This window comes from Ananas comosus, linkage group 4 (assembly GCF_001540865.1).
Source record: "Ananas comosus cultivar F153 linkage group 4, ASM154086v1, whole genome shotgun sequence".
NCBI classification, from domain to species: domain Eukaryota; kingdom Viridiplantae; phylum Streptophyta; class Magnoliopsida; order Poales; family Bromeliaceae; genus Ananas; species Ananas comosus.
Genome location: NC_033624.1, coordinates 7,730,484 through 7,744,398, shown reverse-complemented (window position 1 = coordinate 7,744,398; position 13,915 = coordinate 7,730,484). Strand labels below are relative to the sequence as shown.

At 40.0% G+C, this 13,915-nt stretch overlaps 1 protein-coding gene across 1 annotated transcript in view; it reads left to right on the top strand.

Moving 5' to 3' along the window:
- The window catches only part of LOC109709510 (uncharacterized isomerase BH0283), a 42,800-nt gene extending 29,672 nt beyond the window's left edge, over positions 1–13,128 (top strand). The window contains exons 5-6 of the mRNA XM_020231776.1: positions 12,525–12,608; positions 12,751–13,128. Of these exons, the coding sequence (XP_020087365.1) occupies positions 12,525–12,608; positions 12,751–12,891 (225 nt within the window). The 3' untranslated portion in view covers positions 12,892–13,128. The remainder of the gene's footprint in view (positions 1–12,524; positions 12,609–12,750) is intronic.

Here is a 13,915-nt window from a genome sequence, read left to right as displayed (position 1 = left end):
GAGTGCTCTATTTCGTAGTCGATAATTGACCCGTTTGTTAAGATCGTCAAGGAATTCCATCAAGGGTTTCCTCCAATCCTCTTATGTTTCTATTGGAGCAATCATCATTGGCTTCTGTATATAAACTGATGGTAGCAACCTCCTTTCTATTTCTACTTAATTCCCTTGCGGCTCTCTGTATCCTGAAGCCGATTGAGCTAAACCATTAGCTTGTTTATTTTCTTCCCTTGATAGATGTACCAATTCTACTTCTTCGAAACTACAAAATAACTCTATTGTTTTCTTCAAATAATTCTCCAGATTTTGGTTCTCGCATCGGTATTCCCCATTTACCTGCTTGATCACTAATTGTGAGTCACTGATGACTTTAATTTATCGTGCTTCTAATTCCTATAAGATTTCAAGGCCGATTATTAAGGCCTCATATTCGGCTTGATTGTTAGAACAACCGAATTCTAGTTCGAAGGTAAATCGGTAAGTGTAGCTCTCAGGAGACTATAACTATTCCGGCTTCTGCTGATTCGGCTGTTTTTGATCCATCGAAATAGAGTATCCAAGGTTGACAACCAACCAAACACTGCATTGGCTCTTCAACCTCAACACATGGATGGTCAGCCAAGAAATCAGCAATTGTTTGCCCTTTGACTGCTTTTGTCGGGACGTAATTAAGAGAAAATTCGGATAACGCTAACATCCATCATCCGATCCATCCTCTTAATACAGGTTTGGACAACATGTACTTCACCAGGTCAGTCTTGCAAACGATCGACACTTCTACTGGTAAAATATAGTATCTCAGCCAGTGTTTGAAAAGGAGTGCCTGAGGCGCGCGCCTCAGCGCCTAGGCTCGAGGCGCGGGCCTTAGCGCCTCAGCAATAGTGAGGCGAGGCACTATTGCTGAGGCGCGCGCTTAGGCCCTGAGGCATGCGCCTCAGGCGAGGCGCGAGGAGTGTGTAAGGCGTGCACCTCGCAATANCTGAGGCGCGCGCCTCAGGCAAGGCGTGAGGCGCACATAAGGCGTGCGCCTCAGCATATTTAATATTTCTTGGATTTTGGATTAAGGTTTTTGGGTTGTTGGACTTTAGAGTCTTTGTCAGCATCGGTCCATATTATTTGGCTGGTGCTTTCGTAGTGTGCCATTGATAAACTGGCATGTTGGCAGGTATCTTGACAGTTCTGAGATGTTCTCTCAGGATCTCTCTTCTTTCCTATGGTCTTGGTCAAGGTTGAATACCGAGTTCGTCAACTAGTCTTTGGCCAAGGAACTCAATGTCACCTTCGGTCATCCCCTCAAATTCAGGTTCAGGTCGCGGCGGCTTGGCCTGATGATGCCAGTTAGGCTGATATCTCGGATACTTTTGTTGTGTGCCGAAGGGCTTCTCATGATAACTCCTTGCCAGTTAGGCCGATACCCCGATACTTTTGTTGTGTGTCGAAGGGCTTCTCATTATAACTCATTCGGCTTATTCTTTCTTCAGTTTGACGATTATAATAATCGTCTGATACCTTTTGGATCACCAAGTCTTCTTATCCTTCTTAGACTCCACTTCGTCCTCGGAGCTATTCGAATCCCATTCTGAACAGTCATCCTGATCATTCTCTCCTTCAGGACTATCTTCCCATTCTTTAGGGCATGCCATAAACTCCTTCCACTCCAGGAATATCTTCCCATTCTTTAGGGAATGCCATAAACTCCTTCCACTCCCCGTACAACTTTTCTTTAATAATCGCCTCCCAGTCGCGGCGAGTCATTTTGGCCTTGCACTGTATGCAGAGCCGAAGAGATCTCTTGGTATTGGCAATGTCCTGATCCACCTTTTCCTTCAACGATGCTTTCCCTTTGATGTCCAACATATTAACATGTGGAGGAAACGAATTTTGATCAATTTTCATATTTTTATTCTCTTGGTCGGCAAATATGAGTCGATCTTCGTTGATTTCTTTTTGAATTTCACTTTTGAAGGCGGTACATTCATTAGTCCTATGGCTCCATGAATGGTGCCACTTACAATACTTTTTTTTTTTTTTCCTTCCTCTCCGGAAGGTATTATTTGACCTTCCTGAAGATTAATTCTGCCGTCTCTAACAACCGGTTAAAGATTAGATCAGCCTTTGCAACGTCAACAGAATAGGTATTTGCAGAAACGCGCGCTTTCGCTTCGCTTGTTCTAGCTTGCTTCAATAGCACACATTTATAGGGCTGTCGATTTTTTATCATTTCTGCTGTATATATTTCGACCTCATCAGTCGAATCCTGTCTCATCAGAAGTGTTCGGCTTATCACGAGCCAAAGATTCCTCGATAAGAGATATTCTTTTCTTTTCCTTTGTTCTAATCTTTATTTCGGCTCCATCTTGGCCGATCCTCATTATTACCATTCCTGAATTGCTCATATTGAGCAACTCGGACACCCATGTCGAATAGATTTGGGAAATACTTATCTTCAAAATGATCTTCAATTTTGAACTGCAAACCATTGAATGCCATTTTAGCAAATTCAGATTCTGACATTCTAACGAAACAACGGCTTCTTGCTTTTTTGAATCGGTTCAAGTATTCTTCTACTGATTCTCCCGACTTTTACCTATATTGGGTTAAATCAGCAACTGATAATTTCGATTTTGATCTATAAAACTGTTGATGGAATTTCCTTTCTAATTTGTCCTAGTCTCGGATGGAATTGGCTTGTAATGTAGTATACCAAATAAACGCTGTTTTTGTTAACGGCGTGTTAAATAATCTAAGTTTCAAAAACGGGTCAGCGGCAACTTCTCTGCACTAGGCCGTGAACCGCACCACGTGTCCACGTGTTTGACCATGTTTTCGGTCTCATCGCCAGAGAACTTGTCAAACTTTGGCATTTTACAATTTGCTGGGTAAGGATGTTATACGTCTATATTCGCGGGGTAAGGAGATCGAAACACGGCTCGCATTGCGGGCCTAGCCCCTACTCCGAAAGTATTTCGAATGGCTTCTTCGATCTGAGCGTACAACTCATTATTGTTCCCTGGTACGGGAACTGGAGCCTGCCCTTGAGCCGAATTCGGCCCTGGAGGAAGTCCATAAGTTTGTAATGCAGGGTTCGCACTCTGCATAAATTAGGGGCTTGCCCTCCAACTCTCTCTAACCCCCATTTTTTGTGGCTGATATGCTGGTAACGATGGCGAGGGAGGTAATTCCCATGCCACTTCATGCTGTTGACTGGCGTTTAGGGTCGCCGGTCTATAGGTAGCTTGGAAGGGTGCCACCTGAGGCTATGCTTTTACCGGTGTTACTGGGTTTTGTAATACCGGTGTACCCACAGGTCCTTGTGCACTCATCATGGGCTGTTCATTTTTTGTTAACAATCATTAGAAGTCATGATTGCGGCTAAAACTGCATCTAAACGAGTGGTGCTCTGGTGACTATTCTGGTCTAAAACTTGCAAGACCCGTGTCATCTATTCGAGAGCCTAAGCCAAACTTGGCTCTTGCTGGTTTGATTGACCGCTACTTTCATTCTCCATTGGTAATATTGCACGACGCTCATCAGCGTTTTCCGTGCTTGGTCGTTCCTGGATGTTCGAGGAACAACCCTACTACGGAGGTTCATGGCATTGTCATCAGCCATAGTTTATAATAAATGAAGTAAAAATTTACCTGGACAAGTCGTCCCATTGGGTGTGCCAAAAATTGCTGTGAGCTGAAATCTCAGACCACGGACCAAGCCAAAGACCCTCCTTCGGGAAGCGCGTGAGGAGACAAGACTGCTACGAATGATGACCCTCGAAGTTTGCGCCCACTATAGATCAAGCGATTCGGTTGATGAGGGATCAGATCAACCGAGTTCGATACAATACAACAAATTCGGTTTGGCTGTATCAGCCGAGTACACAGATTACACAGGGTTTTCTGGTTCGGCTGAAGAGCCGAATGAAGCTTATATTGCTAAGATTTGGAAAATGTTTACAAGAATAAGCAAAAAGAGAATCTATTCTACCAACTACTCTTAGGGAAAAAACAGTAAAAGCGAAAAAAATAAAAGGATTATAAATAGGCTACTCCTAGAAAGCAGTAAAATGCGAGGAATATGAAAATTGGTCTTCTTGTTCTCAGGGGAAAGAGACCCCTCTTCTAGGCATCTTCTATTTATTTATAGTCCGCCTGTTGTTATTCAGTTAGACCTATGATCGGCCACTTCCCTAATTTCATGGGCCGCTATTAGCCGATCTCAACCGCATGTAATTGCATGGACTTTAACTACTTTTCAATTTAATGCGGTTCTTTCTCTATTCCTGGTGCACCATTTGTTACTTATCCCTGGCTTTAAAGGCCCTGGCTGCGGTGCATCCCAGTTTACCACGTGGCGCGATTTTGGCGCCAACACAACCCAAAATGTTATTTCTAACATGAAAACCAAGAAGAAAGGGCCTCTAAGATCTTGCGCCCTTTCCTAACACCGTCGTGTCGCTCGCGGATGGATCTGAAAAACATGAGAGTGAGAATTATAAACATAGTTCTCAGTGAGTACGGCCCACCTAAGGGAATAGTTCTCAATGAGTACGGCCCACCCAAGGGAAAAGCTCGACCCACCAGGCCCAAAAGAGGCAACATAAGCATATAGAGTAAATATCAAGTAAGTAAACTAAGCATGTAAAAATTTGCTGCATGCAAGAGATTTTAACTATGCTTATGCTTCTAATAAATGCGATAATGAAATCTTTCTTGTGATAACAGCCTTGTTTTACTCGCTCTTTCATTACCCAATTCTCAATGTCCAACTTTAGATTCGACTCACCATACTATGACTTATCCCTTTTGCTGTGAAACTCTCGCACACGAGTTTTAGCTCTCTAGTCCATATATAGTCATACTATTTGGTGTATTAGGCTCACTACATGCATAAGAACTACACTCACATGTGCTACAAGAAGAAGGGAAAAAACATTTCTCTACTTCCAACAATGCATCAAGTTAAATTTATAATGTCCCAATGTAACTGTTCACCCAATCTCTCGAGAACCTATATAGAGTACGGCCCTAGCTTGCGCCGCGCTTCATGGGTCGTGTCCAGCATACATCAACCAACCAAGCCGTGCTATGCATCCAAGACCCGAGGTCGTGCATCGCATCCATCGTCCAATCGGCACTCAAGTAGCAAAGTGAGCGCACTCGCATGGTTATACCTCTAGAGGACCAATGCCTTAGGGGAGCGATCCCTACGAGCAGCTGCTAATTGAGCTCATTTGGGTCCTGCAAGCTTTAGTCACATGCACAATGCATCAAAGGCTAGATGCCCGTCTCTACTTCACGATCACAAGTTCACAAAGGATCCCAAATATTCTCTTTTTCATGGTGTCATGGCAATAGGTTCAAGTGACGGCCCAATCCACTTGGTTTGCAATCTAGTTCCATGGCACTAGGCTTCCTAGTGTTCACTTGTTGAGTTCACTAATGTCCCTAGTGAAATTCAATCTATTTCATCCATTCATGTCCAGGCATACATATACATCCTCCATTCATGTCTAGGGATACATATACACCTATATGTTCCACATGCCTAATATTCTTGTCTAATGGTAGTTAATTTGATCTAACAACCTATGATTTCTACATTCATATTTACCACTTCACCTACCATTTCATTCATGCATCAATTAAAGCAATAATATACTTTACTCTTAATGCACAACTTGCCTCGAAGCACTCCTAATTGCTTGTAGACACTTGCAATTGGGGCTCCTTTTGGCTTTAAGCTCAAATCCAAGCCTCCTTGCCCTAAACAAGAAAGGGGATTTGTTACCTCAATCGAACCCTTAAACGGTTTTATTCCATGAAATCAAGTTGCACCACTTGATTTCCTAATTCTCAATTAGGGTTTTAAAGGCTCAAATGATCTTTAAACCCTCACATCACAAAAACCCCAATCTTTAAACCCTCACATCAAAAAAACCCCAATTTCATCTAGGGTTTCCAAAAATCATGGCAAAACTCCAAGTCTCATGGTAAATCTCCACCATTTGTGGTCTAGATTGGGTTTTGCTAAAATCCCAAGACAAGGGATTAAACCCAAAACTCTAACCTTGAATCCCAAAATCTCACCTTTGCTACAATCTCCTCAAGCTTTTTCTTGCTTCAAGAAGCTTGCTCTGCACCACCAATGGCTTCTCCAAGATCAATCCTTTCAATTTTTGAGGAGATTTCTAGAGAGAGAGAAAGGAGAAAAGAGTGAGAGAGGTGTGTGTTCGGTTGGGGAAGAAAAGGACCGAGTCACCTTTTAAAAGGATTCAGCCAAAATTGCATAAAACCCCCTGACCTGGGCATTTTGCGAGTGGAGGGTCCAGATCGCGGTTTCAGGGTCCGGAACCCGTAGCTCGTTTTTCGCTCTGCGCAGGCAAGGTCCGGACCTTGCTGCCAAGGTCCAGATCTTGCTGCCAAGGTCCAGGCCTTGTCCAGCAGCTCAAAAACATCTTTTTCAAAAATTGCCATTTTCGCTCCTTCGAGCTCTAATTCAGTTCTAATCGTTTCGAAGCCCTCGAAACTCATTTCTAAGCAAGCCTAAATCATCTCCCAACTATACTTCGTCTAATTTGGCCAAAGTTTAGTATAGTATTTCAAAACTTGGTACACTATATTGAACGTAGTAGAATTCTTCAGAAGATAGCTAACTATGTTTCTCCCTCTCTTAGGGCCAATAGTGGAAAAGGTAATATTTTAACATCTAGGATTCACTTTGAGTAATGTTTAAAAGCAAGTCCTGTGTTACGTGACCTCGCCAAGCAATATTCTTTATGTGATGACTCGTAAGCATTAGTTGTGTGGTACCTTGCATTGATCCGTTGGGATCTTTCACGCTAACCTTGCTACTAGATTATCGAGTTTACCTACTAACCAGGTTATTCTATGGATCTAGTCACTTGTTCAACATCTTTTGAAACAAAAATTCTTCATGAAATTGTGTTCTGCTATGCTTTTTCTACTACTTTCTCTCCAAATTTTTTTTCCCACGTACCCTTCCACAGGAAGGGATGATCCACTACATAATAGTGTACTATGATATCTCTATGCTGTGAACTTATCCGAAGGTGCTAGAACTGACCTTTGCTTGGTGTAATCACTTGGTTATTCTCTTTTCATTTAGCCTCACTCATTGTGCTTCAGAAATTTCACTATAGCATTTCTTGTCTTAGCAACTCAGTCTTTATTCTCTATCTGCTCAACATTTGGCTTCATAAAGCATGGCTTGTTTTAACATTGTCCTGTGAAATTCACCTTCAGGAGTATATGATGGCTTTATAGTACCGTCAAAGTGCTAAGATCAGATCGCTGTAATTGTAAAAATAATGTTTTCATCAACCTCCACTTTTAGTTCAACTTCAGATGCTAGATAACAAGTTGGCCTTACTGTGGGCGTTCAATTGACTCCTAATTCACTCATTCTATACACCAAACTTCTAATTTTGTTTGCATGCATGCTAAATTTGGAAGTTGTTAACCCTAGGATCTAATAGGTTGGATAAACACCTAGAGAGGGGATGATTAGGTGAAAATAGTAAAAGCAAATAAACTCTGCGAATAAAAAAAAAGGGAAAATACAAACCAGCACACCAAGTTCTACACGTGCGTTTTCCTTTTGAAGTAAAGTAGTTCTTAGCATATAACGCCAGGAGGAACATAACTACATATGTGTAGGAACTAACATAGCGAGGGTTCCTTTAATTGTATGGTTGGCCGCATATTGGTAGGAACTAACATAGCGAGGGTTTCTAGCTAGATTAAATTACAAGCCACCAGTGTAAAACATTCTAGTTATTTCACTCTGTTATTGTTCACGAGCTTGTAAATTAAATGCTTTCTCCCATAACGCCATAAAAGTTTATCCTTTTGACTTCGATGCGGACACGCGAGTCGGAGCCTCACGTCCGTGATGCGTTGAATGTAACTCTTTTCACATCTTTTATGCAAATATAATTTTTGGAACTCTCCCTTGATATGCAAACCTCCAATTGGAAAGATTATCGAGTAGCTAGACATATATGAAATCTCTATTTACAATAATTATTATCTCACAACCGAGATAGTAACACTGTATAAAGTTCATAATAAGAGGTATTAAACTTGACTGATGTAAGTATTAAGAATTAATATAGAGTTTTATCACAAAAATCGAAGTATTATGATATAAATATAGTAATCAAAATAAAATTAAATGTGAAGTGAAGCGAATTAAGTTGTACCTTGTGTTTAAGATACTCTTCAATTTGAGATAAAGAGCACACTAATAATCGATTATCAAAGTAATGCAATAAAATCAAGCATATATGCAATAAAAATCGATTCATGCATTACTAAGGCCCTGAGAACTCTCTAGGTAGAAGGTTTCATTCCAATTGCTTTGCGAAGATGAAAAAATTATTTTTGATCAAGTGGCTTGGTTAAAAGATCGGCTAGTTTGATCATCAGTAGGTATAATCAAGGTGAAGAATATTTGATTCAATTAGTTCTCTTAGGAAGTGATATCGAAGTTCAAGTGGTTTTGTCCATGAATATAAAATGCGATTTTTCTTTTTTGAAATATTATTGGCACTAGTGTTGTCACAAAGAATTGTCATGGTACTGGAAGGGATCCGATTGTCGCTCAATAATCTTTTCATTCATAAGAGTTGTGTGGACCAACTTCCGGCAGCGATATTTACCTTCAGCAGTTGATAGCGCAATGCAATTCTGTTTCTTTCTGTGCCATGCCACAAAACAGTGACTAAGAAGCATGCGCCACTAGTACTTTTTCTACCATTCATTGAGCCAACGCAATTTGCATCTGAATATCCTATATGATCAAGTGAAATCTCCATCGGATACCAAATGCAATAATTTATTGTGTCTTTAACATATCTAATAATCCATTTTATCGCTCTAAGATAGATTTTATTGGGATTTGCTTGATATTTGGCACATACTCTAAAGCTGAAGGATATATTTGGTCTTCTTGCAGTCAAATACAAAAGGTTGCCAATCATACTCCGATAAAGCTTCTCATCAACATTTTTTTCTTGAGAATTAATTCCAACTCCTTTATTACTTCTACTCATGAGTGTAGGAAAGTCTTTGGCATTCTCTAAGCCGAACTTCTTCACGAGCTCTTTCATATATTCAATTCACCCACATTTCCTTTGAACTTGGAATGATCAAACTCTGTAGTGGACTATCCTCTTGTACTAGAATCTGCTTTGGAGCTCTCTCGAAGCTATGATCTTCCCAAAATGGTACATTATGTATATCAAAGACTTGGGACGGATTGAGGATCTACCTCCGAAGTAGAGGAGCAAGAAATGTGCGATTTCATCTGGGGAAGACGAAGGGAAACGTGTCAATCCCAAGTCTGCGGACCAATGCCCACAGGAATCACAATCGTCCAAAAGCTTGCGAACTAAACCTATACCGCAACCAGGACCACTTGGTCCCATACCTGGCAAAACTTGAGCTATAAATGCTCACTAACTTGAAACTCCAGGCCAACGCGTATTATTATCCCACTCGATTAAGTCGAAAGTCTATGCCTTATTATCTCGGAACAAAACCACGGGTCCCTCTACCATGTCTTGCCTAGGTAACAGGTGCACACTGGCATCAACGTCTATGCAACAACTTCAAAGATCCCCAATGCGTGAAAGTAGATGCTTATTATTCTAATCCAACACGCAAGCCTGGAGTATGTTTCCGAGGGCCGAAACGACAAACTCCTACTAGCCGACTTCGCTAACTAGCTTACCATGAGTGAATCCGTATTGTTGCCCTGAGGCAAATGAAGCGAATTGATGAAGTTCCACATGAATCATTCTCACTTTTGCCCAAGCACAAGGGATGTGACCTCTCCGCTGATCACTGATAAATAATAGCTTTTATCCGCGCAAGCACTAAGCAGAGTGATAGTGCCTTGCCAACAATGCCCTTAACCCTGTGTTAACAACACTCTTCTCGGAGGCTACTGCCTCCCACCAGTCTATATTACCGACTACCAAAGTCAAACCCTTATCATCAAAAACCCACCAACGACATTCGACTCCCCTAGGTCCAAGACCTAACCTTCCACTTGGACCGAAAGGTCCAAGACTGCCACTACCAATTGAGCTCGACAATTTAGCAAGCTCAATTGCTCGTTCGGGTATTATTCCATTCGACATAAATTCCTTGCATAACCGTCACTAGGTAAATAGGGTTGCCAATTTCAACATACGATCAAAACCATCAGTGATGCCTAACATCTGTCTCTACGAGACTATCGCTGTCGTCTCCAAAGGAACCCTAGCAATTGATGTTTCCACAACACTAAATACCATTCTCAACAAGGGCCCTGACGTGCCTGTCACCAAGTGACTAGAGTAGCATTCCACTCCAAGATATTCATGATTAGCCATGTTATATACCTTGTATGCCAATGCATACCACGACTCCTGAGTCAACAACCAGGTTCAAGCCACTCACCAATCGTGATTCCACACCCCTCGGTAATTCAACCAAGACTGCCCTAGTTAACAGGCCGTTCAGCTATGCAAGGCACAACTACTGGGCTAGTATACAACCAATCTCAATCGGTATATACACCCTTAATTGTGACAATAAGTCAACTGTGCATATACTGCCTGAAAAATTTCCAGTGCTCACCATGTGGACCGAGATGACTACTATCCTAGCCTTCCCACAAGAAAATCTATAAAGATTGTCTTGCATGGAGGCACAGTGACCAATCCTGATATTTCCAAAAGAGATGGGGTATTTCGTCCCAAATTTCGTCACTACGTTGTCTGCAGCCAAATTCCGAGTCTACTTTCACATAGATCCTTCCAATCGTCAAAACTGTGAAATTTCTAACATAAAATGATAACCCCTTCGCAAAGCACTCTAATTTCATGCATTGAAAAAATTGCAATTAAGCCCTCCAAACATAGATTTTCTTGCTGAAAACCCACTAGTGTGTGTAATGTGCCCAGTGGCACCATGGCATGGATTTTCACACAAAATAGAGCACCAGAAAATTCTAAAAAGCAAAAACATTAAGCAATAAGAGGCCAATCTGCGATAAAAGCAGATTTCCTCAAAAACGTGCGTCGAGCATAAAATCAGACAGTGCTATCATCTTCGGCACAGCCGAACCATTGAAAACTACCTATTGGGCCATCCGAAACGGTGTGCAATTCACGTCTGAAACCATACTCAAACCGATGCCTCAAAATAAAATGTAGGTTACTATTCATTTAAGTGAATAGTACAAGTTACTATACACCTTTAATAATAACTTGTTTTTCACTGAAATTAAATCAGTAATTCCAAAATCAAAATTAAAATACCTATAAGGACACCGCTGAAAAATATCAAATTACACCATAAAAAAATCTCAGCCCTTACATTTCCATATGATAGATCCTAAAAAATCTTTAAAACAACTAAAACAAATTAACAAATAAAATAATTCCAAAACTTAGAAAAATAATTAAAATCTAAACTAATTAATCCTATTCACATCCGATTTTGCATCAGAGTTATGATTTTGAGCCGCTAGAAGATGACATTTTGTCAAATTTGATTGAGATCATATAATTACGCAAAGTTAAGGCCAATATCATAAGTTTCTCATTGATCATGTGATGATTCTATTCTATCCTATAGTGTGACTAAATCAATTTGATCCGGTTGAATTCAAGTGAAAAGCATAACGTAGGATATGCTTTGGTATTTGATTGCAAATGAATCTTCTGCAAATGTCTATCATCTGGTTTTTCGAAATACATCTCTATTTGATTCGGGCATATTAAAAGAGAGGAATTATTTTGAACTTGCTTTGAGCATGGAATATGAAGAAGCCGAGAGGCATTGATCTGTTGGATTGAAATGATGGATCTCTTTGTAGGGATAGTAACCTTTTTCACTTTACATGACAAGCTAACATGCAGATATTAAGCTAATTAACAAGAGACTAGAAACTCTTTTCAGCAAATTGATGTGTCAGGAAATGTTCTAATCTATTAGGATAACAGAATACAATATAATCTTGGTGCAACACTTCAAGTATCAGATCTTCCTTACAGTGCTTACAATAATATCATGCAAATAATATCACGCATAATTTAGTTAATTATGTGCCTCTCGCTAGCTCCATGAGAGCTAAACCGTGTACTCTGCGACATGTTATTTGAAATTCTTATTTCTTTCACATTTTTTGAATTGAAAATATTAAAGAGCAGTAAAGGTCAAGTGCACATGGACATTTGCATTTGACCCTTTTCTTTTATTTCATTTTTGAGTAAATGGTCTAAACAAATGAAAAGATAAAACAATTGAACGATGTTGAAGAGTTGAAGAATTTTTTTTCTCACATATTCACCATTTAATTTAGCAATAATCTATAGCTCGTATGTCCATTTCTTTTGATGTTAGGGCAAGATTTGTTCTCAATAGGTAAAGGAAAGGACCTTTAATCTTGTATGATGTTGTTAATTTGGACACATTTATTGTATAAATAATCTCTATCTCTTTCCTCATTTTCCGCAGGATCCTGTCTGTGGTAGTGCACATTGTGCATTGGCACCGTACTGGAGTAAAAAGTTGGGGAAACAAAGCCTCGTTGCTTACATGGTACTGCTTAACACATTATTGGGTCTAGTTAAAGCAAATTGATTTTCAAGAGAAATTGGAGTTTTGACTTTTGTTGTTTGTCTCCCTTCTTTTGATGCAACATGTGGTAACTCTTTTGTTTATTTTGCTTTGTTCAATTCAGGCTTCTTCAAGGAGTGGAATATTGGACCTACAATTGGAAGAGAAGACTCAAAGGGTTCGGATCAAGGGAGAAGCTGTTACTGTTATGGTGGGAACCATACTAGCCTGGAATCAACCATCTAATGTAAGCATAGATTTGTAGCATGTTAATTATTCTGGTATGAACTCTCTCTCTCTCTCTCTCTCTCTCTCTCAGAGAGGGAACATTGCTTTGGGTGCTTAATCCACTAATTTGTATCAAAACTTCTACCGGTGTTTATGAAGATATCTCAATCCACCATGTAGTACCAAATCTATTATTGGTATTTATGGAGGAATCTTAATCCATTTTGTTGTATCAATTTACTGTTGGTATTTATGAAAAGATGCATTTGTGCTCTCTCTCTCTCTCTGCGTGTAATTGTGTGTTTGGGAAGGAAGTCTGTAATGTGGGAGCTACGCTACATCTTCTATGACTAGCCAATCACATCTCTCCTTGTGAGAGAAATGTATAAACAAAATATTTTTTAAAAACCTATGATAGGATGGATGAATCCCAGGGGAGTAATTTGATTGGTTGGAGACATCATGTAAACCCGCTTGCAACAATAATTCTTTTGGACCAAACTGCTTATCCAAAATGTTGAAGCTTAGCTGTTATTATTAGGGTGGTGTGGGACTATTAGTGTGTCACACTCTCTCCTTATTTAGACCTTGACGTTTTCGTCATGTCCAAACTCGATCGTTGATATATAGACTAGAATTTGATATATAGACTAGAATTATAAGGCTTAAACCGATCACAGACACAGAGACCAAAATTTTCAGGCGATATGAAATTCTAGAGGTGGCTTCTGTAGGTTTAAGAAGTGACTTCACCAATTCCGTGGTGTAGCACTTTGCCTTGCGCATTTAGGTCTCACACTTCTGGTTGGTATTTGGCTTCGATACTAATGATAACGATCTGACCCATTAGCAATAATAACTCATTGGGTACAAACCATCGATCCAAAATGATTAAGCCCGATTGTTATTGCTAGGTTGGATGGCCTTTTATATTCCCATGTAATAATTGAATTTTTAGATGTTATTACAAACCATCGATCCAAAATGATTAAGCCCGATTGTTATTATTAGCTTATTGTGATGTCATATGAGCTTATTGTGATGTCAATTTTATAGACTTG